A 27,573-nucleotide genomic window follows, 5' to 3' on the forward strand; every position below is an offset into this window, starting at 1 on the left:
AGTGTATACTGACCTAATGGAATTTTTAAAATAAACCTAAAATCCAAGTAGTCACACCGTCTGCATTATATGCTAGTGTCAGAAATAGAAGTCCTTTAATATAAGACTAAAAGATATCCTTGCTGATGTCCAAATTAGTCTTTCAGACACTTTTAAGCAGTGTGCACAGTAAGGCTTCTTTTAAATTATCCAGTAGCAGTGGGGAAACAGAAAATGTAATACAACTGCAGTCCCATCTGGTGTTTACAGTGCAAATTCCAGATCCTATTTAAGTGATCAATATCAAAACAGATACCACTTAACAATTTATCTTCCTTACCCTGGTTGTTTCTTCTGTGAAGGATGATATGATAAAAATTTGGTAGAAATCTGGATTATGCTGTATTCACAACTGTGTCTCATTGCAAATGTCTTAGTCCTTAGCAAACCTCTGTTCAGAATGAGATCTTTCTGCACAATTTGAACAGGGCAAGTCTTGGATCAGTTGCTCTTACCATTGTTTTCTAGATACTATTGGAAGAAGCCAAAGATTTGCTGTCTGACTGGTTGGACACAAAACTTGGCAGTCAGGTGACTGATAATTCCATATTCTCAAAGCTCCCCAAATTCTGGGAAGCAGAATTTCATAAAGATATGGAAGCACTCAACGTAAGTAAATGAACTGTTTTCTCTTCTAAAAATGTATATGCCATGCCTTATAGTACCCAGAAGACAATTTAGCTCCCTATTAGCTTTCAAGAATCTCATATTTCAGCCTTATTGATGAAGTAATTCCTTCAATATTAATAGGTAGGTGTTAAATTAGCACCTGCTGTATTTCCATCTCAACAATCTTCAATCTTTTGTGGTTGTTGCACATCACTTAATTGGTGATCAGGTTTGATGCATACCATCGATGTCATCCATCCCCTTGGTGTAACATGAGCAAATAATCATAAACTGGTCCAAAAACTTGAGCTGGAATCTCTTGGCTGCACAAGAGATCCCTGCTAACCTCAGCATTTAGACTGACTACTTAAGAGTTTTCAGCCATTAAGAAATTATGTGATGGTAACGATCAAGAAGAGATTTGTCTGTTACAGATGAAATTCTGTGTCACAGGCAGTGGTTTAGGTCAGTGAAGGTTGATTTACCTGCAAATCAGAGGGACTTTCTGCCTCTTCTGTCAGAAGAGCTGGCATCCCCTTAAGGACTGAGGAAAAAGTGGCCACAGTACGTTGTTTCAGAGCAAAAAGCTTGAAATAGGAGTGCTAGATTTTATTGTAACTTGCTTCTGAGCAAAATTGTAACCAATATATAACATATATGTTTAGTGCATATTTCCATATATATATAATTCTGCTTTTTATCTCTAGGTTTTACCTCCAGATGTTTTAACACGGGTTAGTGAATATGTGCCAGAAATTGTGGATTTTGTGAAGAAGATTGTGGATAATGGTTATGGGTGAGTTTGCTACTGGATGCCAGAATGAATGCTTTCACATTTAGCTGTGAGCTTTTTTCTCTGTGCTCATCTGCAACAGTAGTCTTTGCCAGAAGCAGTTTTTCATCAAATAAAGAAAATTCAGGTTTCCTTGCAAAAGAGCCATTATTTTTCACCTGATGTGCTTCTTATGATATACTACAGGGTAAAATCCTTGTTCATTAAAATAAAGTCCAAGTCCCATTCACTTGAACTGTATTTGATTCCTGGTCTTCATCAAAAATCATCAAAAATTGACACATGACAATTAGAAATCAGTTGCAAATAACAAAATTTTTTTAATGGTAGTTTTTATGACTGTTTCCTGATACCTCTCGAAAGCTTAGCAATAGCTGCTGTTTTTTCTTCATTTAATTTTATTATAACTTCCAATGATTTGTCCAAAGTCTTCATATGGTAAGGCCTTAAAACTTAGGCTCACCTAAGTCATATTTACAATACTGAGCAGTACCATAATGTGAGAGGAGTTACTAGAAAACTTCTAACAGTGATTTTGGGCATAAAATTCAGTTAAGCTGTGGTAGAAAGTTAGCTAAATATTGATCTTTAACTTTTCAGGTATGTGTCCAATGGATCCGTATACTTTGATACTATGAAGTTCGATGCCAGTGAAAAACACTCCTATGCTAAGTTGGTGCCTGAAGCTGTAGGTGACCAGAAAGCTCTTCAAGAGGGTGAAGGTAAAGATTTGCTCAACTTGCTGAAGAAACTGATGATGTGTTGGTCTCTTCAATTGATTTTACTGATGTTTGGATCAGTCCCAGTCAGAGCTTGCAGCAGATTTACCTGCTGCACTTTCTTTACCAATTTCTTTGCTAGTTTTGTAGCTTGAGCTTCCTGAAAAATTTTAATTGGAAGATACCAAGAAATGTTGGTATTAATCCTAGGATGGTTTGGGGTTGCTTTTTGTTTGTTTGTGAAGGTTTTTTTGGTCAGAATGGTGAATAACTCAGTCATTTGCCCATAGCCCAGTTATTTGCCCATTTATCTGGCTTGGAGTAGGAGCAAAGACTTGAACCTGGGTCTTCCACATGCCAGGCACAAGTTCTCCACATCAGGTTGGCATAATTTCATGACAAATAACTTGGGTTCTTCTTTCATACTGAGACCTCTTATTTTAACTTTATTGTGTTGAACCAAATCCAAACATAGATATTTTGAATAGAGCAATAGCAGAGTATTAACTTAAAATGCTCAGTAAATGGGACTCATTAGTTATCTGCTCCTAAAGTTTTACAGTTTTAGGAAATCATGTGGAAAGTCTATAAAAAGAATATTAAAAGGTTTTAATATAAAACTCATACCAGGTGAAATCAGGACACTTAAAGAGCAGTAAGTAACAGAGGAGTAAATGTAGCTGTTTAACAAATACCAATCATTTTGTGCAGCAGCTGAGATTAGGGAAAGAAATATGTGCCTAGTAATAGAATGTAGATGAATCTCATGTCAAAACTTAGAAAGCAGTGCAGCTGATACTTGTCAGATACTTGTCAACCAAATATTTACCAAAACCGCAAAGGATTATCAAGGTTAATAATAAGGATTTTTGTGGGTCCAGTGATTTGGGGTTTTGTTTGTGTTTTGGGGTTTTTTAATTTTTTTTTTTTTTAAGATTCTCTTTATGTGAGATACAGGAAGGCCAAAAACCAGTGACGCTGGTGTAAAATGTATACATTTACATTTTCTCTTTTGAAAGGTGACCTGAGCATCTCAGCTGATCGCTTAAGTGAGAAGCATTCTCCAAATGATTTTGCTTTATGGAAGTCCTCCAAGCCAGGAGAGCCCTCGTGGGACTCTCCATGGGGAAAGGTAAGGAAGACATTATAATCAGAATTTGGATTTTCTTCACTTATTTAAATAGCACAGTTACACAAGGTTTTTTTTGCCTCACCTTATATTAACACTGTATGAATTGTGGAGATTGTGTATTCAGTCATAAAGATTCTGTTGTTGATGTTCATTTAACAAGCTAGAATGTGTATCAGTCTGTTTGATACATTTTAAGCAGAAGTTTATGTGCAGGCTCAGCATGGCTGTTACTTGTGGTTTGTCCTCTGTTAATTGACAAGCTTTATCTGCACCAAATTCTGTTTTCTATTTTTTCCCCTTGTGATCAGAAGTATTAATGTAGCTTTTAAAAGAACAGCAAGCAAGATAATCAAAACATTACAGACGTATTGCCAGGTTGGATCTTTAAATGCAACAGTTTCCTTTTGTGAAGCTGAGGCTGAGAATCTTTTTTTCTCTTAGTAACAGCATGAGGGAATGAGGGGCAGGAGAAGAAGACAGTTACTAGTAACCAAGAAATGGCTTTTTTTTTTGTTAACAGGGTCGTCCAGGCTGGCACATTGAATGTTCTGCGATGGGTGGATCCGTTCTAGGAGAGTCGATGGACATTCATGGAGGAGGCTTTGATCTCAGATTTCCTCACCATGACAATGAACTGGCACAGTCTGAGGTGAATGAACTGACCTTTCTGCAGTGATAAAGCAACAGGCTTTGCTTTGACTGCAGCTTACACAAACCCATAATTCAGTTTTTTTAAACTTGATGTGTGTTTTCTGTAAACAAGAGTTTTGATTCTCAGGATTTTATTCTCATAAGTTTTCCTATTTCAGGATATGTATGTAAACAGTGTTGGATCTTTGGGTTTTGTTCTTTTCCTGCAGGCATACTTCGAAAATGATCACTGGGTTCGGTATTTTCTGCATACTGGTCACTTAACAATTGCTGGCTGTAAAATGTCCAAATCTTTGAAGAATTTCATTACCATAAAAGATGCTCTGAAGAAACACACAGGTAAAAATTATTTTGGAATGGGAATGCTTTTGGTGTACTTTGAGTGGTGACTATGATAATTTTTTTATTCGAGGTAACTTCAGGTATCTTTGCTAACTTTAGAACAGCTTCCTTGTTCTTCTGATCCTTGTTGGTATTTATCAGTATGGATGACAGTGGTTTTGCTTTTTTGGTAGATGTAGTAATAGTAAGAGCTTTAAAGATTATGTTCTTAGCCACTGCAGTATTGGAGTCGATGAAAATGTTTTAGCTTATGAAAACTTCTCTTGTTTATGTTAAATGTCCTACTAGCACGACAGTTACGGCTGGCTTTCCTCATGCACTCGTGGAAGGATACACTGGATTATTCGAATAATACTATGGAGTCAGCTATTCAGTATGAGAAGTTTATGAATGTAAGTTTTCCATTTCTTCTCCAGCTCTCTAATCTCTGTTTTGCTATCTTTGTTTCAAGGAATAGAACTCCAAGGATATGTAGGCCATATTTGCAGACTGGGTTTGCTTTCTGAATTCATCAGGTGGGATGGCACAGTGCTTATTTAGCTACCATCGAACTCTCAAGTCCTATAAATTCCACAGACTGCTGCATTTTTCTGCAGCTGGGTGCTCTTTCCAAGTTTTGACATCTCTGAGCAGTTTGGCACTTACACACAAGATCTCACAATTTTGCAGTTGCTTATAGAACTCAGCCCAACAGACACTCTAACATTTCTACCAGATTAGACTCTACACAAATGTAGCCAAAGGGGAAGAATGAATATTGTTCTGCTTTGTCTCCTCACCACAAACATTGAGCCTTTGCCTCTGTGCCTTGCAGGTGTGAGAGGTTAGGCACAATTCCTGTCCCTGGTTAGTTTGGAGCCATAATTTAAACTCACATTTCCCACAAGGACACTGTACAGCATTTTGAGATTGTTGATCTTGGTCTCTCCAGCTGAAGCTGTTCAGCTTTTTATTTAAAATGTGTGGTTTGGGCCACAGGTTAGGTTGAAATGTCTTTTTACCGAGCTGAATGCCCGTTTAATCGCTATAAAGCCATTTTATTCTTCAGCTTCCATTGCTAGCAACACACTTTAAATCTGTCATAAGAACTGTTGCCTAAACATTTTTAAAAGGTTTTTTGTGTGAGCAGCTTGGTGTTAGAATATCAGAGGGTATCATGTAGTAACAGAGCAAGAGATAAAAATGAATTGCAGTCCAACTGTGATTGACAGTTATGCAAAATGATTTTATTGGATTTTATTGTCTTGAGAAACATCATTAGATCCTGGCTGAAACAGTGTTGAACCCATAAAGTTTAGGAGTCTCATTAAGAAATAATGCCCTTTCATAGTTAGTTTTGGTTATATTATGTTCAGTTAATATGGTTAATTGAAACTGACTTCTAGCTATGTTCTTCTTTTATAGGAATTCTTTTTGAATGTGAAGGATATTCTTCGAACTCCCACTGATGTGACAGGCCAGTTTCAGAAATGGGAAAATCAAGAAGCAGAGATGAACAAAATGTGAGTGGAGCATTCCTACTTCTCTTTGAATTGTGTTGCTTCATGTTTAATTCTTTTCTTCTTTACAATATCACTTACAATGTGTATAATGATATTTATGTCTGTAGCATTCCCTCTTATCTCAATTCTTCACAAGCAATCATTTTAATCTTGGGACAGATTTACGAAGTATAGATGAAATTGTTAATTTCCCTTTTGTTTCGGTTAACTACACTGGCATGTCTCATTGCCGTGTTTGTGAAGGGAAAGAGAACGTTTTTGTTAGATAGCTGTCATTTTCTTTACTATGTGAAGTCTTGTCTTCTCTCTAAGAAGTGACCAATAATTCACAGTGGCTACAACTGGAAAAGCAGTATTTTACATATTTCAAAGTATCGTAAGCTATCTGAGACAAACAGAAGTTAAATGGCCTGACTAAACCCACGAAAGATCAGAGAGTCAGTGTTTGAAAATATGTTGAGTGATAACAATTTTGTAGTCTTTTGACTTTTATTACAAAACTACCATTATTACTTATAATGCAAAGAGCTTCCTAAATTACTTCTGTTTTGTCTGAAATTTAAAATAGAAGCATCTTACATTGCAATGCTAAACTTGTTTCCTAGTTCATTTCACTGTTATGGTCACTAATGTTACTACTGAAGGATTACGTGCCAATGTTTCTGTGTAGTGATGTGCTCTGAAAATTTTATCTTCAACTTGAGGTTGGTGGAGATAACACCTTTTATAAAAGGGTGGGAGATAATAAGTAATAGAGAGGTCAAAAGGAAGGGATAAAGAAGTGGGAGAAATAGAAGATATGCTTAATGGATATTTGGTTTTGTCTCCTTTCTTCTATCACTTTTTTTCTTGGAAAAAATACACTCTTTGAAACCATAAAACCTTTGTGTGATGAAATGGTACTTAATATATTGTATTATTTATTATACCTACTAACATGTTACTACTATGACAAAGGTTTGCATGAATTTATTTCTTTTATCTACTTGTAATATCTTCATAACAATTCACTTTGTGTTAAGTTAACTTCCAAATTGGTGCTCCTTCCTGGAAAGATACTAAACAGAGAACTTGGCTGGTACACAGGGGTAGAAGAGCAATACTGTAAAAAAATAAAAAGTAAGCCAAAGAATATACTAAATAAACAATTTATACTGCTTGGAAAAAAAACTTGCATGGAAAGGCCAGTTGCTGAAAAATTGTTTGATGTAATTTCTTTGGATAGGTGTTGCCAATTAGATTATACTGCCTGCCCTTGTCCATAGCAATTACACAGCAGCATCATGATAATGCCTTTTTTCTTGCTCATCTGTTTTTCCTTCAAATATAAACCATGATCAGCAAAAAGATATCTTACTTTTAGCTCCCCTTACTCTTCTAACAGAGACTCTTCAGAGTACCTTGCAGAGTTTTTGGCATGAGCAGTTAAAAATAATCTTTCTCTTCTCAGTTTTTACGAGAAGAAAGCAGCAATTCATGAAGCACTGTGTGACAATATTGACACCCGCTCTGTCTTAGAAGAAATGCGCTCGTTAGTCAGCCAGAGTAACTCCTATATTGCTGCAAAGAAATCTTCCAGGCAGATGCCTAACAGACTTCTTCTAGGAAACATCAGCTCGTATCTCACTCAAATGCTGAAGGTATGTGACAGCAAGGACTAATGTTGCTATTGCGCTGTGCAGTTATAACTTGTATTTTCAAGTATGGAGGGATGTACAGTCTTTGTTTAAATCTTACAGGAAACTAGAGATCTTCCACACGTCCCCCAGCCAAAACAACACTAAACTGCAGTGTGTGTTGCAGTAGGAACAATCTTGAGTTCTCCATGTTGCATTCTGTTTTCAGTTAATGTTTTGTTGAATAGTGGAGAGACCGCCCTTAATACGTTGAAGAAAAATCAGATAGTATAAAAAATGTGAGGTCAGAATGACAAATCTGACAGCTTTAAAGCTAAATCTGAAAGCCTATGCTTTGTATGGTGTATCAATTACAAACCAGAACATAATCTCGATAGAGTTGTGAATTGTGAGTTAAATGAGAACTATTCAAAAGCCTAGTATATGTGATTTTGCTTAGTTTTCACATTCCTTTGAATTGGTGTATACAATCTTTTCTTTTTCCTTTGCCAGATTTTTGGTGCCATAGAAAGTGATGATGCAATTGGTTTTCCTATTGGAGGGACTAGTCAAAACGTAAATGTAAGTGAAGGTCAAAATATACTAAACAGAATTACTCTCAATCCATTGAGAGCTTACGTTAAAGTGTTGACATTACTGATATGTATCTGAATTGCATTTTTTTGCTTTTAGCTTTTGAATCTGATGTAATTAATTGGCTTAGGAAGGAGGATTTTTCTATTACAAGAGTTGGTGTTTTTGTAAGTTTGTTTGATTTAATGACAGACAAATTGTATAGCAACCAGAAAAAGGATTATCTTGTCTTTTGAATGATGAGTCTGTTTCCTAAACCACATGTGAACTACAGGCAGCACATGCTACAGTCTAAAGACTCATTACAAGTATTTGTATGCTAAGTAGTTTCTAAAATGTAATTATACTGATTAAATTTCTTTGTGGTACACCAGAAGCCAGCCTGGAGGCAGCTGGAGTTGTATCCACATTTCAATCTCCTCTTCTGATCTCATTTGCAGCCGCAGTTTTTATGTGGCTTTCAAAGGCTGTTTTGCTTTAGACACCCAGCAGTTCTGCTGCAATGCAGAATTTTTCTGGAAATACCTGGGAGGTACCTGATGAAAGTGCTGATGGGCTCTGGAATAACTGGAACATTTTCTGGTGCAGGCAGGAGAAATAACTCCATATGAAAGCTATCAACACTTTGTGCCAAAAATCTCTTGTGGACACATCAGTGCTGTTTTTCAAGTATTTTTCTATATTTAAAGGTGTGACCGTGCACCTTTCTGTTCCTCAGAAGGAATAAATGGAACATTTCTGGTGTAACAAAAAACCTTAACTTTTTATTCATCAAAGGAATTGGCAAGCTTGCTTGTGGTTGGAAAAGTGGGGATGAACACTTATCCAATAATTACCAATGCAAATACTTACATTCACATGCTGTGGAAGATGTTCAGTATTGCCTACAAAGCCCATCAATAGTGATTTTTAAATTTAGCTCAGAATTATTTTAAATTTCAGACGAAAGGTAGCACTTTAACACTTCACTTTTTAGGCAAAATGAAAATTAAATTTGTATTTAACACTTCAGGCAGTATTTCCAATAGATATGCTTTATGAAAGAATTGGTGATAGCTTCAAGCTTAGTCCTTTCACTCCTTTAAAATAACACTGCCAAGGATAGTAGAGTGAGAAGAATCTTGAGCAGAAAAAAAACCCAACAAACCTGTGCTAACACATGTTGTCCACAAAAATTGGATTTATTACCCATATGCAACAAGCCAGTAATTACACCCTCAAGAGCAACATTGATTATTTGTTTCAAAGTGCAAGCCTAGGTGCTCGATGGTATTCCACAAATCAAGCACACCAACTATCAAAACTTTTTACTAGTTATGCATTTTAGCAAACAGAGCAACTAGTGTTCATTGGCTATGGGTTACATGATTCTCTTACTAATTTGTATTCTGTTCTTTCTTGGTTAATAATTTTCTTGCTTCCTGTGCTAATTAGTCTGCATGCTCAGTCTTTCTGTTCTTTTGAGTCAGTGGGTTTCTTGGGTTTCTGGTCCCCGAGTTGGTGTTTGAAATTACCTTTTACCCAGTGGGAGCTGATTCAGCACGGTTTCTGAGTTGGCTTTATGAGTTTCTTCACTATCTTGGGAATTCTACCAAGTGTCCTTGTGACCTGTGAATTCTTTGTGGCATTATTGTGTCCGCTATCAGTGGTCCATCCTTCTCTCCAAGTTTGTTAACCTCTCCTAAGGTCTGAGATCATTGTAGCATGTCCAGCCCTAAACCTTAACAAGGCAATTCTACCAGCAAGTAGTTGGTTTTTCTATCACCTGGGCATTACTTGCAGCTTGCTTGTTAGCTGGTGTCTGTTTCAGGGATTAAATCTCCCTTATGGTTGATTAGACTTGAAAGGATACAAAATTCAAGCATTAAAGAACATGCTTTCTGAAGAAAGTTTTACACATTCCACATTTTGCAACACTGTTAGCACGATCAGAAGAATCTTGTGCTAACATCTCTTATACTCAAGAACCTTTTGTTTTTGTCACCCAAGTTATTACTGGTATTAAGCATTATAACATAAAAATGCACAATATCACAAATGTTTTGGCTGTTTTATTAAATATCATGCTGTCTTTCAGTCCTCCATGCAAATTCTTATTTTTCTTAGCACAAATTGAAGGAGGTGAACTTCCAAGGTTCAGAAACTTCTCATTAATTACAGAAGGCTGTGAGTCAAGCCAGTTGTTTCCCTGTTATAAATTAAAGATGAAAGAAACAATTGAATCAATATCTCCAAAAAAGGCATAATCCAGTTCAAAACTGCTGAAAGAACAACAAGCTTAATTATCATGGATCAGTCATTTACTTGAATAATGGATATAGGAGATTTGAAGTCAGAAAACCTCAGTTCCATAATATAATTTTCCAAGTGAATTCAGCATTTCTCTCAAGTTAGTTGTTGTGAAAATACAAATCTTTCATCTTGAAATGACTGATAAAGTCGTGACAGTGCCTGCTTTCCCCATACTACTTTATTTGCATGAAGAGGTATTTCCAGTGTGGGGGGGGAATGGAGATGTGACTGTTCCTCACATTCTAGAGTCTGTTCCTTGTGCCAAACTTGTCAACACTGGATATGATGACGAAACTGATTGCAGTGTTCGCATTTTTAAAAAGTTCTGACAGAACTCCTCAGTTCTTTTTGTAGGGGCACTTTTACAGCATGACAGACTATCATGTCTCTTAATTTTACAGAAATTTGTCATGGAGATTAAACAGACATGAAAGACGTGTGGAAATTATAAAGGAGACAGAAGTTTGCAATTTTTTTTTCTCTCCCCCATCCCCCAAAGTAATGAAACTTTTAATTTAGGCCTTCCCCCAAGGGCCTGTCTTTTCCTCTTGGGATTCCAGAGAAGGGTTGGCAGACACTGATGCGTAGTTGTTTTTGTAGCTGATCTGTAGTTGTTTTTGTAGCTGTTCACCAACTGCTTGCTGCTGCTATTCACTGCCATTGAGACCAGACTCACAGGACTTTTCCTCTGAGATTTTGTGCCGAGCTTTTACTTACACCTGAAATAATTCAACAGTAATCTTTCCACACTTTTTGTGGGAGAGGGAATTGTATGAGGAATATGGAGAATTGCACTGCCTATACAATTAGCATAAGCTAAAATCTCAGGAACAGATCTGTGTTCTAATGAAAATTAGTCCTAATATCAGTTTCACATGGTATTATTACCATGTGGGCCCAAGGCAACACAGTACATGAAGGAGCAAATTCATCTGAATGATGTTTTTATTCCCTGCACTGCACTGCATTATAGCTAGCAGGATTGTGGCATAACCCATGTGGAAGTGATGGATCTAACTAAAAAGTAGGTGAAAAAGGAATGGGAAACTTGACAAGCTGATTTCATCTGCTCAAAATGAAAATTGACAGCTAATGCAAATTGTCTTCTATGCTTTGATATCAATAGAGCAATGAGAATTTGTATTGATACAGATCTGCCCTGAGGGTTAAGTTCCATCCAACAGCACATAAATATGAAGTCTGTAGGGGCATGTTTTATATCTAAATGATGATTAGCTAACTGTGGAAATCACGATCCTGCAGATTGAATCTACAGTGATGCCATACCTCCAAGTTCTTTCTGAGTTCAGAGAAGGAGTGCGACAAATCGCCAGAGAGAAGAAAGGTGAGAGTACACTTTTTCCTGTAGTGTTTCACTTAAGACTTGGAGGTTATAGAAGCCAAACTGTGGGAGAGGATGGAGGGGTGGGTGTGAGGCACCTGATAGTCTCTCCCTGTTTAGAGAATGAAAGTAAAGCATCTTTAAATCAGAGCTGCTTTGATTTTTTGCATCTCTGCTGCCTGTCTCTTTAATTTGGGAATCTTTTTAGGCTCCTAAACTAATCTAAAAGAATCTAAAAGTTCTGGAATGATGAGGTGTAGTTGCTGTTATTCTTGGTTAGGGTGCTCCCTACTTTCTAGGTATAAAAGTACCCATGATCTCTTCCCCAGGGAGCTTGCATTTACTTAAAAGTGTAGATTGCTATACAATAATAGTATCTGCATTTAAATAGTCCGAGATGCTCACTATTATTTGTTAGCATAGTTGGAATTGTAGCTCCCCTGATGGTAATTGAGAGCTCCCTTTGGAGAATTCATCTGGGAGTTTGCTAGAAGTTTCAGGTGCCTTATTTAATCCCTCTGAAAAGCTTTGATCATGCTGTGTGTGTTGGCAGCAGAACTATAGAGTGTTAAAAGGGTTGTTCCATTAAGCTTTCTTTGATATTACTGATAATTCCTAATGGAGGAGCTCTTACTATTTTCTGCTGTTCCCTGTGGAATTTTGTCTTCAACATGTACGATTCTTTTTTTCTTAAAATTTTGACACTGGGATTTGTACTTGAAGGCAAAACAGGGCATTTTTTATACATAAAACATGCAAGGAACCCATATATTACACAGAAGCATAAAATTACTTGTAGTGTCTGGTAACCTATTCAGCTGGAAAAGACTCTGGACTTTCATTCTGCTACTGTTTGGAGTCCTTCTAAAGCTGATAAATTTACATTAAAAACACAAAACTGTAATTGCTGATGTGACTACTCTGCTATTATTGTCCAGCTCTTATATGCCTAATTGATGCTGAAAAATAGGCTTAGTAATAAGTTCTTATAGTTCCAATAGTAAATATTTTTTGTAACTTGAATTGATTCAAGAGGTTTTTGTGTATATCCTCAGCCAAATATGTGAGCTTTAGTCTTTTGGTATTCAACACACTTATTTACATGAAGCTTTTTTTCCCCCTTGCTTTATGATGGTTGAGCTAAATTGATAATTGCTTTTAGCAGTGGTAAGGTTTAAATATCACAGGGCTTCTTGTAGATAATTTTTAGAACATACTTGGCACTACACTGCTTACTGGCACTTGAATTTCCTACTTGGAAGGCAGTGATTTTTTGCCTGAAATAAATACACTGGACAGTGAGAATCAAACTGGATCTAGTCGCTGCTTGGCTGGGGTATGGAGCCCCCTGCAATTTGACCAGGGAGGCACCTTTCTTTTAAACTATTTGATACGTGGAAGCTGAGTGGTGGTTGGCAGGACCTGCACTAACATGCTACTGATTGCTTTCCCTTTACCCATTAAATTCTTGCTTGCAGGAAGTGTTAAATTACTGTGAAAGTTGTTCAGATTAGTGGCTGGGGATATTGCCTCTGCACGGCTGTAGGCAAAGGGAGTTTCCCCATCATAGCCTGTTGCTGGCAGGGTTGTGTTAAATATTATTTAAAACAATTTGCTTTAAATATTCTCAGATGTTAAATAAAGAGCATGTAGCTCTGTAAATTCTGCAGAGTATTACAAATGTCCCCGCCCATACACATGCACTTTGAAAATGCATCTACAAAACATTTCACAGAATAGCCATTTTTAAAGCAATGGTTTTTAGTAATAATCAAAATATATACACTCTGCAAAAATGTTACTGTCATCTAGAATGGGTAGTATTCAAATGCAGACTTAATAATTCTCATAGTGCCGTCTGCACCTTCTGCCCTCTCTCATATGTGTCATGAGTTGACCGGAACTGGGACAAGCTCTCTCGTTGTAGCATTGCCTGCTCTTGTCTTTTGCTGCCAGTCTTCACATCCAGCATTCTCCAAATGCTTTTCAAACTCCTCTTTTTCCTTCCCATCACAGTGTTCAAATTCACAACATCTCAACGTCTGTTTCACATCTAATACTCTTTGGCTTGAAATTGTGAGGAGGTCTGGGAAATAGTCACAGGCCCAAGGAGTGTCCATCTGCTGAGGCGTTGATGGGCAGTGATAAGGCATTGTCCCACTGGTTTCCTGGTCACTGTCCTCAGTGAGAGCCTTCTCATGTCCCGAGGCAGCCCATAAACAATCCCCTACCCAATCCTAAACATATTTGCTCGATTTTTGATAAGTAAACATCTATAACTGTGAAGATGCTGTTTTGGTGAATAAGCAGTAGGTGTTTCTGATACAGTCTTGATATGATATGTGTAATTCCTTTGCCTAGGTTCGAGCCAACACCTTTTAGTGTGAACAGCCAGTGAGGTAATCTTATCCCTGGTTTATCTTAATGGCTGATTTAGAGTGGCATCAAACATGACTGTGGTTCACTGTGTGTAATTGCTCTGGATTAGGAGAAACAACGACTCTGTTTATGGCAGACAAAAGAGGTTCTATACACTGCAGTGGTTTTCTGTGCAAAGAGAGAGCCACAGAACACAACCATGCACTGAAACAGGGTGTTCCTTCTCATGGTTTTAGGATAGTCAGTGCTGTTCACTTGCAGCTCTCTGAGAATTGTGGAAGAGATGAAGGCTCAGGGTGGTGTTTGTATCTACCAGAAGATGCGGTGTTTAGGAAACTGCCTGGATGGAGGCTTCCATCGCCTGAAATAATAACTTTGAGAGCCTGGGTACTTCTTAGGTTTAACCAGCTAAGAATTGCTGAAAGGAAGAACACTTGTTCATTGTAAGGACATCCAACCCAATATCTGTCTTGTTATGCTTGCTAAGTGTTACTCCCAAATACCAAACTGCCTATAAAAAATGCCACTGAATTCACATCAGCAACATACTGGTCTCTTTGATGCATTTAGTTCCTCTTAACTGTTCTGCTGCTTCTCAATTGATACAATTTCTCATCCAAAAATTATTTTGTGTGAAGATTTGTTTTCCCCTTAAAAGCTGATAGCGTATATTTCAGCTAAATTTTAAGGTCTTAACTATTTGCTATCATCAAAGGGTTTTTGATAAGTTTGCAAGGGAAAAAAATATTAGCCATGATATCCTGATCACCATGCAGAAAACCAAGCCAAAATTCTCTGTTCTGCTGCAACTAGATTGCTTAAAAGGAGGATGTTGGGATTACTCTTGACAAATGTATGTGTAGTTATCAAATCAACAAAATCATAGTCCTTCAAAGGGCACTGTTAGATTTAGCACAGGATATGTTAATTTGGGATTTTTCTAAAATTATGTTTTTAACATTTCTTATTGCACATCCTACAGAAACCATTAGGATTTTCCTGAGTCATATACCCTTCCACCATACCCTGGCAGAATTGTTGCATCATTTCTGAATTGACTTGGATTTTCATTCTGTTCCCCTTCAGGAACAGTGAGGGTATCTTGGAAGAAATTTGTGATTTTCAAGTTCCTGCAAATAAACATGCTGCTTCTCTGTGTGGCTGAAATAAGGCAGGCCTTACTTATCAATTTAAAAGAAAAGATCTTTCTTTCTCTTTGACAGAGTGGCAATTTCTTAGTTGTACCTAAGTAACTATGTAGCTGGATAAAATATACTTTAGCCAGATTTTACTTCACTAAAAGTATTTTTCATGCTCTGTAGTAACTGAAGTGCTGCAGTTGAGTGATGCTCTCCGGGATGACATCCTGCCTGAGCTTGGAGTTCGATTTGAAGATCATGAAGGTACTCAGTTATCTCTTGGAACTTTGTAGGAGCTGTTTTTATAATCCTGCTGTTTTCCTAAGAAGTGGGAAAACAAACTGTCAAAACTAATTTAGAATAATTCAGTACACTCAAGTATTGCAGAGCTATGGCATATCATATGTATATGTTTCATATACATTTCATATGTACTACATATAATGGCACATAATATGTATCATATATAATAGTGTATATATATGTATGAATATATATTGTAGAACTGTGTATTGGAATACATGTTCAGAATAAAACAACATACATTGCAATATTTTTCGCCTTTTGTATAACACCTAATTTCTTAGTCACTTTTAAGTAGCCACTGAATTGTATTTGCATTCAGCATGCAAAAATAAAACAATTATCACAGGGTGAATACATTTATCTTTGACTAATCAAGAAAGTAATCCATCTGGTTTTGCTTCTTTAGGACTTCCAACTGTGGTTAAATTAGTGGATAAGGACACATTATTGAAAGAAAGAGAAGAAAAGAAAAAGGTAATTATTTTAAGCATCCCATATTTTTGAAATTGAAAGTAATGTGTAAGCTATGAATATTTTTACATTTCTTTGATAAATCATAAGAAAAATCATATCAGGCTACAAGGAACAAGGAAGATGACATAAGAGAATTGATACAAAAATTTGAGTGTGTTGGAAGAAAAGAAATTTTTGGAACAGCTTCTTGAAAACTTTGTATGGGACCTAGTGAATACCTCTAAGATTTTTTATTTGTTTGTTTTTTAAGATCTTCATATAACAAAGAGATGTTCAGTGTTGCATTCAAACTGTCTTATCTTTTTGAAAGAACAATTCCAATGAGAAGCTAATTCAGACTTATTTTGTTGGTACAAATGAGGTCAACGTTTGCCATGGAACTAGTCTGGATTCATCTGATGTGTGAGGAAAAAGTGTACTGCTAAATCATAATTATTATAGTATAGATTAATGAGATATTCAAGATGTGGGGGCAAGAATTCATGTTATTCTATAAAGCTTGTGAATTTGAATTCACATGCACAAGGTGTGTATAGAAACCCTGGTTTTGGCACTTCCTAGCATTAATACTTGACTTTAATATCTAGAATATTGAGAAGTAACACTTCATATGTCCATCTTCAATCTTACCAAATAATGAAATTTTATCACAATGTTGGAAGACTTTCCAACATTTCTCCTTCCATGCTGATGCTTTTTTAGAAAAGGGAGAAGTAAAAAGTCATTTTGGTCAGTTCCAGATGTTTTCATCAGAGTGGCATTTGAGGGCAGTTTGTTTACAGCTGCTGGGTAGGACTTGCAGCCAGAGTGCCTTTTCCCTGGAAATGGCATTATGTTCAGTACTGGCAGATCCCTTGGAGAACTGACAGGTCTCTCCTGGGCAAGTGCAAGATGGGATTTTTAGCAAGTTGGCTAAATTTGGATAATTGTTTCCTTAGGAACATCAAGTGATACGACTGCTGCTTGAGGAACTGTGATAGCTTCACAGTTTGAGGCAAGAGCTTAAAATATCATTGAAATACAGTATTTTTTAAAAGCCATTTGCAAAACATTTTTCCCCCTAAAATGATAGGACAATTTCTTTTAGGTATTCTTTTCTAGGTATCCATTTTGCATGCAAAATGCATTCTGAACAGTTAAAACTGGTTTAACTATGAATAAAAGCAAATGAAATCAAAGTCACACAGTGGGAAGTATCAGACAATCCTAATTATTAGGCATGGTGGGTTTGCTGCAGGTCATGCTGCCAGTTCTGTCTGTGGTTAGATATCCAGGGGAGCTGGCTCAGGTTTGTAGAAAACAACCAAATGAAATAGTACATTACTTTTTACTCACTAACACTGCCTCTCACAGATAGAAGAAGAGAAAAAAAGGAAGAAAGAAGAAGCAGCCAGGAAAAAACAACAGCAGGAAGTAAGTAACCTCATTTTGAAGGAGAGTGTAGGCAGCAGTAGTCACGTGCAGGAAAGAACATTAGAACACAGGCTCTCTGCCCAGCCTTAAGCAGGTCTCAGCTTCTTTTGTTTTTTGTGTAAAATTTCCTGCTCAGAATGGCTTTGGCTTGCAGTTCAGGTCTGGCCTTTAAATTCTTGTAGAGAAGCCATTTTTGAAAACGCAACTGAAGCCTGCAAAAACTTACTGCAGAAGAACTTGTAGCACTTAATTTCAGTCTATAAACAGTATTACTTTCTTAACTGGCAAACTAGTATCTTGCATGCTTGTTACTGTTAGAGAAGATTTTGCTTGTGTCATTTATTATTTTATTCCCTTTCTAATATCATAAGTGTACGTGAAAAGGTTTATTTTTCTCCTTTATTTTCTTTTTCTCTATGAGAAATCCCCTGTTCGTTATGACTGAGCAGGGAGATGTTTTATCTCTTTGACTGGAATTCAGATAGCTCAAACATTTTGAGCTTTGGATGGGGAGTAGACAGAGGAGATGAACTTATAAGAGAAAATATTGTTTGCCATGCTGATGACTTTAACAGTACAGGAAATACATTCCTCTGTTAAAAGAGGAAGAGAACTTTTAGAGACTATCACATTCGGAGATAAAACAAGATAAATAGCATTTATCATCCACAAATTACAAGCACCTTTTTTCACTTTTTCAAAAAGATTCCTTTGCGTAGGGCAAAAAATTACATGGAAGAGATTCTGAAATGTGCTTATTTACAGATAAGGGAGAGTTTAGTTTGTTTTCAGTGCAATTACTGCATCTGATTCTTCTGTGACCTGCAAAGAAACCTTTGCTTGTCAGCAGGAAACTTGATAAAGGTGGTTTCCTTTGCAGTGAGTTAATTGCTGAATATTCTTTATGATAGCAGCTATTCACTTTATGTTGACTAAAGAACCAAGTTAGAAAGAATCAAATGTAGTTTTTGGAGTATATAAGCAAATGATTTTGAGTTTCTGCAATGCATCTGTTTTATAAAGTGGTTCTCTACAGGTTTTAAAACAGTTCTTCCCCCAGACAAGCACAGCTAAGACCTACTGAGTTGTTTCTCACTCCAAGTTTCTTTTCACATAATAAACAATTATGAATTGAATGCTCCTTGATTTTGAAATTATAATCTCCTTTTCCTTTTGCATATGTGACAGGTAATTAACTGTGATGTTAATGCATGTTTTATATTACAGGCAGCAAAACTAGAAAAAATGAAGATTCCACCACATGAAATGTTTAAATTGGAACTTGACAAATATTCTATGTTTGATGAAAATGTAAGAGAATTTTCTTCATATAGGGAGGGGTTTTCCTTCCCCAGCTGTACATACTTATTTGTATATGTTTATACCAATCTTGTTCCAAAGCTCCAGGGCAGTGCTATTAATGTAGCAAGAGAAGGGAAGGAGAGAAAGAAAAGGTGATATATGAATTTTATTGTGCATTGAGGAGCAAGGTCTCTGTTAGCCATCATTACGAGGGTATTTTCCTTCTATGTTTCTTTGTGCATTCATTGTACATTTCCTTTGGCTTCCCTTATTGCAAAGCAAAATATATATTGTGGGTAGGAACGTGTATGATGTTCATTCACAGATTTATTACTCTGGTGCAAGGCAGGGTATTCATTTGCAAGTACAAACTCCCCAGCTCTGCCAGAACTGATATTTTTTGGAGAGGTCCTGTGTTTCCTGTTTTCTTCTACCCACTGTTTTGCTGTCTCCTGGCAAAAGCTCTCTGAAGGGGCTGTATGCATAACTTTGCTCTTGATTGCTCCCCTTGGGGATGAAAGGGTTACTTGGAAAACATAAAGCACTCTTTCTTCACTTCTACTTGATTTGGGTCATTGATCCTGCTTCTGCCTCTCCCCTTCACCTACACAAATTCAAGCCCTAGGGACAAGTCAGAATGGAGATGAAAAATACTGGAAAATACCCCTGCAAGCCAAGGAGAATGTCCAAAAAATGCTGATGATACTTCCTTCATCAACAATATAAATCTCTTACTGCTTTTGCTTTAAGCCTTGAATTCAATCTGCTAGTATAATCACAAGATTATTTTAACCATCTGTTCAAGAATTAGTCATTATTCTCTTAACTAAAACCAACTAAAAGTTAGTGGTCTAAGATTTCCTTATGTGGCTCAGGACAGAAGATAAATACACCCTTATGCCTCTTGTTTAGCTAGGAAGGGAACATTCAGAAATAGTCAAAGTTAGCTGTCAAACTTGTAGGTGACTAAAATTAGCCCAGATACACCCCTTCCTGACAGCCTGTCATTATGACATTATCTCCCTAATTTATTAAAACATGATTTCATAAAGAACACAAGCAGACCAAGAATTTATCTTAAATACTCTTTTTTTATATGTATTTCAGGGATTTCCCACCCATGATACAGAAGGCAAAGAACTTAGCAAAGGACAAATTAAGAAGCTAAAGAAACTTTATGAAACCCAAGAAAAGCTACACAAGGAGTATCTACAAATGGTTCAGAATGGAAGTGCAAATTGAAAACAACAGGACTTTTTATTTAGAAGGCGAGTGCTGGGTTCCCATTGAAGAAGTGAGCATATACTGATGCTCAAATTTCTGTTTACACTTTCTATTATGTGCAAAGTAAAATTCCTGTTTACGTGGGTTAGTAATGTCATCTGGAAATGTAATAAAAATCCATCATGAAAAAAAAAGCCAACCTGTAAGAAGTTTCTTCTCAGCCGTATCAATAGTGGTTGCCAGTTCTATTTATGAAGGTGCTGCTCAGTCAGCAAATCCACATGAGGATTCTTGTTCATTCTAGCTGTCCAGGCTTTGTTAATTTTTTCTGCATCCTGATCTCTATCTAAGACCCAATGTTACAGTCAGAAAAATTTATTGCTTAATGGGAGCTGAGTAATTTGCCCTACAGTAAGAACAGTATTTTCCAGATGACTTTAGTATCTTTACATAAGCAGGAAAAGTGGGTATTTCCACTATGACACTTATTTTAACTGCTGTTATTAAAAACTCTCATAAGTATACTCAGAACACTTTGCATAGTAGAAGTTCACAGTCCCTTTGTTGAAAAAGGGAACAGATCATCAACCTGCAGTTGCAGTCAAGTGGGTAAGTACAAGGCAAATGCACCTGCATTGAACAAACAGGTAGGAAAGACATGAAGGTCTGATGGCAGAGGTGGTGTGTTTTTGGAGCTGTCCCTTCCAGGAAACAGGAGCCCTGCCAAAGTACCTGATTACCCAAAGTACTCAGTACCTAATTACCAGTTTAGAGCCATGGGGAATTAACAGAGGTTTTCCTACTGATATACAGTTGGTGGATTGGTTTGCAGTTAGGGAATACAGCTAGACATTGCCCTGTGTTCAAGACTGATTTTTTTAACATGATGATTTAACCCTGAGATAAAAAACGGCCTGATGTAATATGGTCATGTTGTATCTGCATGAAGAGTTCTTTGTTGCCTAACAATGCATTTCACTGGCAGAAGCTACTAAATGAACTAAAGTTCGTGAAATCCTAAAAAATATCTCACCTACTTTACAGCTGCACAGATCAGCCAAGTGTCTGATTTGCAGAACTATATTCATTCAGTATTCTCAACCTGACTTGCAGAAAGTCATACTGCAACACCTCTGTTTTCTCAACTCTTAGGTTCATGCTACAACTATCAGGCCATGTTCCTGTACTTAATTAAGAGTTAAAACATCTTTGATTTTCCTTGTTATTTTTATATTTATATTCTTTCTTCTGAGGAATGAACACATTATTTGGAGTAACAGAGAGGTCTAGTGGGTTTGAGGTTTTTCCTAATTTGTCTGTATTTGCCTTTGAAAACATACATGATGTTAAGGTCAGTAAAGCAGATGCATCTTGTGTACAGAAAATAAAATCTGTTGTGAAGTACTTGTATGTGAACTTTGTGTAGTGAGAATATTGACCTTATTCCACAACCATCTTTTTGAAATGTGGTTTACAGAGCTTTTCCTTTAGCTTGCTAATTTAATCAATTTTGCATTCAATATTTGATTATTCTGCTAATTTCTAATCAATTTTATAAATGCATGTTTAAACTGCACATCAGGGCAACTTCTCCATCCTTTGGTATGAGAAGAGACAAGGTTCAATTACATTTTTTTGCAGCATTTTAGAGTCTAACTCCCTTTGGCATTATCAGCTCATCATTTTCTTCCCAGCATGCTCCCTGAAGATGCATATGCACTCAGGATATCTTTGAAAGGATGGGACATGCCTATGCTGCTTCTGAAGTAGAAACTTAATGTCAAATAGTGCCAGGAATTTGAATATAGAAATTGGTTTTGGTGATCGGAGTTAGCACTTACTTAAAGTGAGTCAGTATTTAACTGTGGAGAAAGTGCTGTTGATCCATTGCTGACCTGGACTGTAGTTTATGACATCTCCATGATAAAATCTTGACTTCTGACCCCACATTTTGTTTTTTCTCTTCCTGCTATGTTTTTAGTAGAACCTAATCCAATTCCATGACTTACCTACTCTATCAATGTAAAATAATGGGGTGTTTTTTAAATGCACTTTTTCCTTCCTAAATGCTTCATTTTGTTTCTGGGACAACTTTCCTTGCAGGGATCTTGGGAGCATTTCAGACTCACGTTTTCCAAAGGTTATTTTCCAGTCTTTCTGTATGCTTCCCACATGCACACACTGCTTCCCCCTTCCCTCGGTATATTTTTTTTTTAATTCTTTATGCGTAAAATCCTTGTGAAGGAAAACTTGGTAGCAAACAAAGAATGCTGCAGCCAGGCTTGCACAGTGCTTGAGTGCTTGCACAGGATGCACAGTGCTTAAGATGACTTTTTCAGTGTGGGCATGCCTATTGATTTGTGGGATTACTGAATTGCACAGACAATACCTATTCCCTGGCAATCCCTCAAGGTGGCACTTCAGTGAATTCCACTGCACTTGCTTTGTGAGAGAGACCTGGCAAGCAGGAGAATGGAATTGCAACAAGAATGGTCTGCAGTGTCTTAGTCATCTGTCTCACTCAGCTAGAAAAAGGGAGAGGACAGACTACACAGTATTTTAATTTTTTGGTTGGTTTTTTTGTGTGTGTTTTTTTTAAAGGTCGTGTATGCATGCTCACTCTCAGGGAAGCCAGTCTGAAATATGATTTTCTAAGCATTATGAAAATCCTCATAGCAAAATCTTAGAATTTTTAAATATTTTAATTTTCTGGAACAGGGACCTTATCTTGCTCATACAACATGGAGTTTTTCACTTCCCACCTGTCAAAGATGGCAAGGGAAGATAAAAGAGTGGTGTTTCTGTTTTTAATTGCACCTTTGCCTGAAGGCCAAACTTGGCAGCAGCAAATTTTGTCTCTTGCTCAGAGTGTGCCTTTCAGCCTCTCTGATGTGAATATTCCCATTAACATCAAATGTGAATACTGCTCCACTCAAGAGAACAAATTCCTCCCATCACTTAGTTTGCTGAGATACTGGTAGAAAAGTCTGTGAATTGTTCGGTGTGAACTTGATGCTACCAATCTTTTCAAAGATTTTCAACTGGTGAGTGCTGACTACATTTTTGCTACTGCCTTTGACCTGTTTATCCTTACATTTTTATTTGCTGTCTCTTGTTGCACAAAGGCACTGGTACATTTTAAGTGCATAAATAAGCAATTCGCTGCCACATAAAGTGCATAGCTTAAAACGTAGAAAAATAAGCTGAAGGTAAGTTTAGGCATTCTCAGCTGGTGGTAGTTGTTGGACTAACTTTAGCTACCTCTTTAATTACACAACTTCTACCACACACAAACACGGGGAGGAATTTTGCTCCGCTCTGTGATTTCACACGGCAATTTCTATATGTACCCCATGCATAGTACTTAACATGCCTTGAGACAGATTAATTAAGAAACATATCAGCTATTTAGTGCCAAGACTCTGCTTAGCAATGAACTTCTCCCTCCCCTGCAGGAAGAGTCATTGACAGACTACGTCTTATATCTCAGATTAGGCTGTGAATGTCTGGCATCTCACCCAGTGAGAGCAGTTTCCATTAATACCCACCCAAGGGCAGAAGACACAGACAGTTTTAATGCCAGTCACAGATCTCAGCCTAGCTTGCTCTCCAGTGTCAAGTGCATCTGTTTGGCAGCTCTGGCAGAATCCCTTCCCTCCGTTTTGGTTCTCCAAGCCCTTGCATGTGAGACTGGGTGCTTAAATCGAGCCAGGGTGATTCAGCAGATATCCGTTTGCAGCTCTCTGCAGGGTGGCAGCACCTGACAGCAAGATGACTCCACAGATTGTGCTTTATCCACAGTCCTGGAGTTACAGTTGTCTAACTAAGGTTAGACAACAGTCAGCAAAAATTCCTCATTGATCATGGGAGGTTTAATGCCTTTGGAGAGGGGGCACTAAAAATCCAGAGTGCAAGGTAATTGAAATGTGTGTTTACTTTGATACACAGGTGCAGAAAGGTGCAGCTAGATTACATAGTCAGGCAAAACCTCTCTTATATTCTCATAGGAGATAGTTTGGAGTTTGTACTCAGCATCTGAATGACTTTTAACAAAGAATACTTGATAACTGTGAGCCAGCAGCAAGCACAGAAGTGTGGAGTAGGAATACCTTCAGATAAACCCGTCTTTCAGAGATCATTATGCTCTTCTTTAGAACACTGAGAATCAAGCATAGTCACTACTATGCATAAAGTTGTTCCAAAATTAAGGATTAATGGAAATACGAGAAGGCTGTTAATCTGCTGAGGTTAGAAAAAAGACTGGTTTGGAGAAACAGGGAAAGGGAGCTGGAAGCAAAGTAAAGAAGGGGAACCTCCCACTGAACGTGTCCTCTGGCCCATCAAATCTGCTTGTTTGTGCAACTGGCTACAACATTCCTACAGTTCTTCCAAAATTATCTCATTTTTAATTACAGTGTTAGTATCTAATTAAAGATTCCCTGGTTATTCCTGTAACTTAAATTCTTACTGTAAATTATTTACTCCAACATTAATATATTGACTCATTGGAAGCAATGAGACCAGTATTTTATAAATTAACAAACACTAGTCCTTACAGAAATCCAAGCTGCAGACTTGGAGAAAACTTTTTAGAACAAGAGAACTCTCTGACAGGAGAAAAGGGTTAGATGTTTTTTCCCAATTGACTGAGAGGGGCTGCAGGTGCTGAAATTGCCTGTTCCTCACACCAGCGCTTTCAGACTGCCATGCACACAGAATGTGGGCTGACAGTGGGGTTTTCTGGGCTTGCTATGTGAACTGGGTCCGAGCCAAAGACGGGCACTGCCATGTCCAGCCTTGCAGTGGAGGTGCTGGAAAGCAGCACCACATTTCTCAGGCCAGGCACGGTGCCTCAGAAACTTCATGGGTCAACTACCAGCATGGATAATCTGAACGACAAATTGCAGTTACTGAGGCATGGAGGGATCTCATGTAATTGCTGAGCCATAGTGGGATAACCCACATGACTGGAATGCTGTCACGGCTGGCTGGGTACTTTTGAGGACAGGCCAGAGAGGCAAGGTGGTGGAGTTGCTCTAATCCTACCCAGGAACAGATGAATGAGTTGAGAGTTTGTGATGAGAATTAAGGGCTGATACAGTGAAACCGTTGTGTGTGTTTTGGGACAGACCCGCAGCCTCACAGGCCCCGGGGCTCCAACCACCCTGATATTTGTTGGAGCGACAGCAGACCCGGCACACACAGTCCAGGAAGTTCCTGCAGATTACTGAAGATACCTTTTTGCTGGAGGAGCAGAGGAAGAAAGGGGTGTTGCTGTCACTTTAAGAACGCGGGCACGCGCCGTCCCCCGCGGCCCCGCCCCGCCCCGCATCACGCGCTCGCCTCGCGCGCGCCCGCGGCCCCGCGCGCCCCCCTCCCGCGTGCTCTGATTGGCCGAGCGCCGCACGGCGGACAGTCAACATGGCCCGCGTGCGGCGTGGCGGCCGCGGCGCCGCCAGGGCCAATCGACGGCGCCCTTGCTGAGGGAGGGGCCCGTCCAGCGACCAATGGGACGCGTCTTTGTTGGCGGCGGCGCTGCCCGAGCGAGAGCTTGCGAGGAGCCCGGCGGCGCTGCGGCCTCTGCGGCGTGAGGGGCGCGGGCAGGTGAGGGCGGGCGGTCCCGGGCTCCGGGCCCTGTGCACCGGGTGCGGACAGCGGACGAGCTGAACCGGGCGCCGCCACCGCGACGCGGGACTGAGGATTCTCTCTGGGCCCGCTCAGGGGCGGAGTACGGCGGCGGCCGCAACCGCCCGGCGCAGAGGAGTTTGTGCCCGGCCTGCCGCGGTTCCATTTTAAGACCGGTTCGAGAAGTTGGGGCCTACGGAACGGTTCCTGTGTTGCTCCGCGCCTGGCGGAGGGTAACGCAGGGGTTCTGGCCGCATGTATGGCCGCGCTGCCTGGCAGCACGCCCGCCCTGTCCCCGCCTTCCCGGGGGAGCTGGGGAGGAGGAGGGCGGGAGGGCTGGCTGTGGTGAGCGCTGCCCCCGGCGCTCTCACGCCGCTGTGCTCGGCTTGAGTTAAGGCCTTCGCTGCTTGCCTGGGGTCGGTGCTTTCGCCTGACCTCAGCCATAGTGTTGTGTTCCCGCGGCGCGGTGGGCGGTTTGAGGAGCTCGGTTTTGCATTTCGGCTTCCTTGTCTTCCAGTTGAGGGCCTGTTTGAAATTTTTCTTTGCTGCTGCGATTGTTTACTACGCACAATACCGGTGTCCGTAGGATTTGTCCCTTCCCGTAGCATCTGCTCACGAGGCTTTAAAATATAAAGGTAGAGAAGCGAATGTGGGAGTTACGATGAAACCAGAATCACTAGGCAGACTTTTATGAGGTCATCTCTAAACAGAACAGTATTCCTTTATGAAAACTTCAGAGGTGAGCCTAAGTATTCCTGATGTCCAGGGCTTGTGGAACAGGTTAATGAGTTTCTTCCTCAAAGTAATTTTTCGTGATCCTTTCTTACTATCCATACAGAAAGTATCCGAATGTTTCGTTTGTGGCTTCCCACGCGGTTGCATCTCAGTGCTTCTGAAACGGAAGCTGTTAACTTTCCTTCTGATTTGTTGTAGTTACGAAAAGCACTTAACAGCTGTGGGCAGGAGTGTTCCTGTAAGTTCAGGAGCCCTTCAGTTTCCTGTTTTGTATTTTAGTTGCGTTCAGAAAGTTTGTGCAAGGCAGAGAAGATGTATTCCGCGTACACTTACGTTTATGAGTACATCTTGCCAGTCTGTAGGTTTTTCCCTTGAATTTGTGTCCTTCAGGTTATTCTCCTTGAGTTTACAGTCTCCTGCAATTTTAAGTGATTGATGGTGTGTGACATTTGTTGGCAAATGTCACAAAGTTGCAGCAGTAGTCTGCCTTGTGGAACAGGGGCTTGATTTGATCTCCTCCATCCCCAAAGCTTCATCTGCATGAGTAATTTGAAAACAGGGAACTGTCCAGAAGAAATGAGGCACTAATTTGGCCTCTTAATGGTGGTGGAAGCAACAATAACGTTGCTTTCTGCTGTTATTTCCTTGGGTTCTGGTTGCTTTTTCATGTCTTCATTGCCTGTAAAGTTGCTTGGAAAGTAATGAAGACAGTGGACGTGAAGGCTTAGTGCTTTGGTGCTGTTCATTTTCAGCCGGTGTGCACTTAACCTTTCTCTCCCCTCCACTGCCCTCACCAACTTGTCCGGAGCAGTTTTGTAGGTGACTCTGTGGCAGTGAATCAGTGCAAGGCAGCTGGAATGAAACTGGGAACGACAAGCTTTCTTCTAAGAAAGTTGCATCTCATTATTTATTTATATACTTTTTACTTTCTAGTTGCCAAAGGCACAACTCTAGGCAGTGAAACAAGACTCGGAGTATGTATTTGCACCCGGGAAAGGCATTTTTTTTCTTATTTTCTTTTTTTTGTGTTTGCTTGTAACTTGGTGAGTGGCTTTTGTCAGAGCATGCTTAATTCATGTCTGTTCCAGTGAAGATGAATTCAGCTGCTATTAAAACATTATTCCATGTTTTCCAAACACACATGAGTATCTTGTCTTCCCTCAGGAGGCTTGAGAAATAGTTCCCTGCAGGAAATACAGCACAAACAGCTGAGCACAAGAATTTTTATGTGGAGTAGAGTCTGTTCCATTAGCTCGGTTGCTGGGCCTAGGTTGGAAGCCACAAGTCTTTGAGGGTAATTTTTAAGTGATATGAGTCTGCATTTTTAGTTGCCTACTGTTGCCTC

The 27,573-nt window shown here is 38.9% G+C and overlaps 2 protein-coding genes across 12 annotated transcripts in view; both read left to right on the forward strand.

Moving 5' to 3' along the window:
* CARS1 (cysteinyl-tRNA synthetase 1) overlaps window positions 1–21,272 on the forward strand; it is a 33,004-nt gene extending 11,732 nt beyond the window's left edge. For all 3 annotated transcript variants that reach the window (XM_014887317.2, XM_014887318.2, XM_088166651.1), the window contains 16 exons: window positions 508–648; window positions 1,356–1,444; window positions 2,042–2,163; window positions 3,180–3,292; window positions 3,813–3,941; window positions 4,153–4,282; window positions 4,574–4,677; window positions 5,690–5,787; window positions 7,238–7,427; window positions 7,917–7,985; window positions 11,553–11,634; window positions 15,333–15,413; window positions 15,862–15,929; window positions 17,283–17,342; window positions 18,570–18,653; window positions 19,752–21,272. In XM_014887317.2, coding sequence (XP_014742803.1) covers window positions 508–648; window positions 1,356–1,444; window positions 2,042–2,163; window positions 3,180–3,292; window positions 3,813–3,941; window positions 4,153–4,282; window positions 4,574–4,677; window positions 5,690–5,787; window positions 7,238–7,427; window positions 7,917–7,985; window positions 11,553–11,634; window positions 15,333–15,413; window positions 15,862–15,929; window positions 17,283–17,342; window positions 18,570–18,653; window positions 19,752–19,886 — 1,695 coding nt within the window. In that variant the 3' untranslated portion in view covers window positions 19,887–21,272. The remainder of the gene's footprint in view (window positions 1–507; window positions 649–1,355; window positions 1,445–2,041; window positions 2,164–3,179; window positions 3,293–3,812; window positions 3,942–4,152; window positions 4,283–4,573; window positions 4,678–5,689; window positions 5,788–7,237; window positions 7,428–7,916; window positions 7,986–11,552; window positions 11,635–15,332; window positions 15,414–15,861; window positions 15,930–17,282; window positions 17,343–18,569; window positions 18,654–19,751) is intronic.
* A 3,954-nt stretch (window positions 21,273–25,226) lies between these two features.
* The window catches only part of NAP1L4 (nucleosome assembly protein 1 like 4), a 28,201-nt gene continuing 25,854 nt past the window's right edge, over window positions 25,227–27,573 (forward strand). For 3 of the 9 annotated variants that reach the window (XR_015804371.1, XR_015804372.1, XM_088166653.1), the window contains exon 1: window positions 25,229–25,472. The gene's annotated coding sequence lies outside the window, so the exon portion shown is untranslated. Of the gene's footprint in view, window positions 25,727–27,573 lie in introns of all 9 variants that reach the window. The other 6 variants (XR_015804373.1, XM_088166659.1, XM_088166655.1 and 3 more) reach the window with 3 other exon arrangements.

Source organism: Sturnus vulgaris, chromosome 6, assembly GCF_052056855.1.
Source record: "Sturnus vulgaris isolate bStuVul1 chromosome 6, bStuVul1.hap1, whole genome shotgun sequence".
In the NCBI taxonomy this organism is placed as follows: domain Eukaryota; kingdom Metazoa; phylum Chordata; class Aves; order Passeriformes; family Sturnidae; genus Sturnus; species Sturnus vulgaris.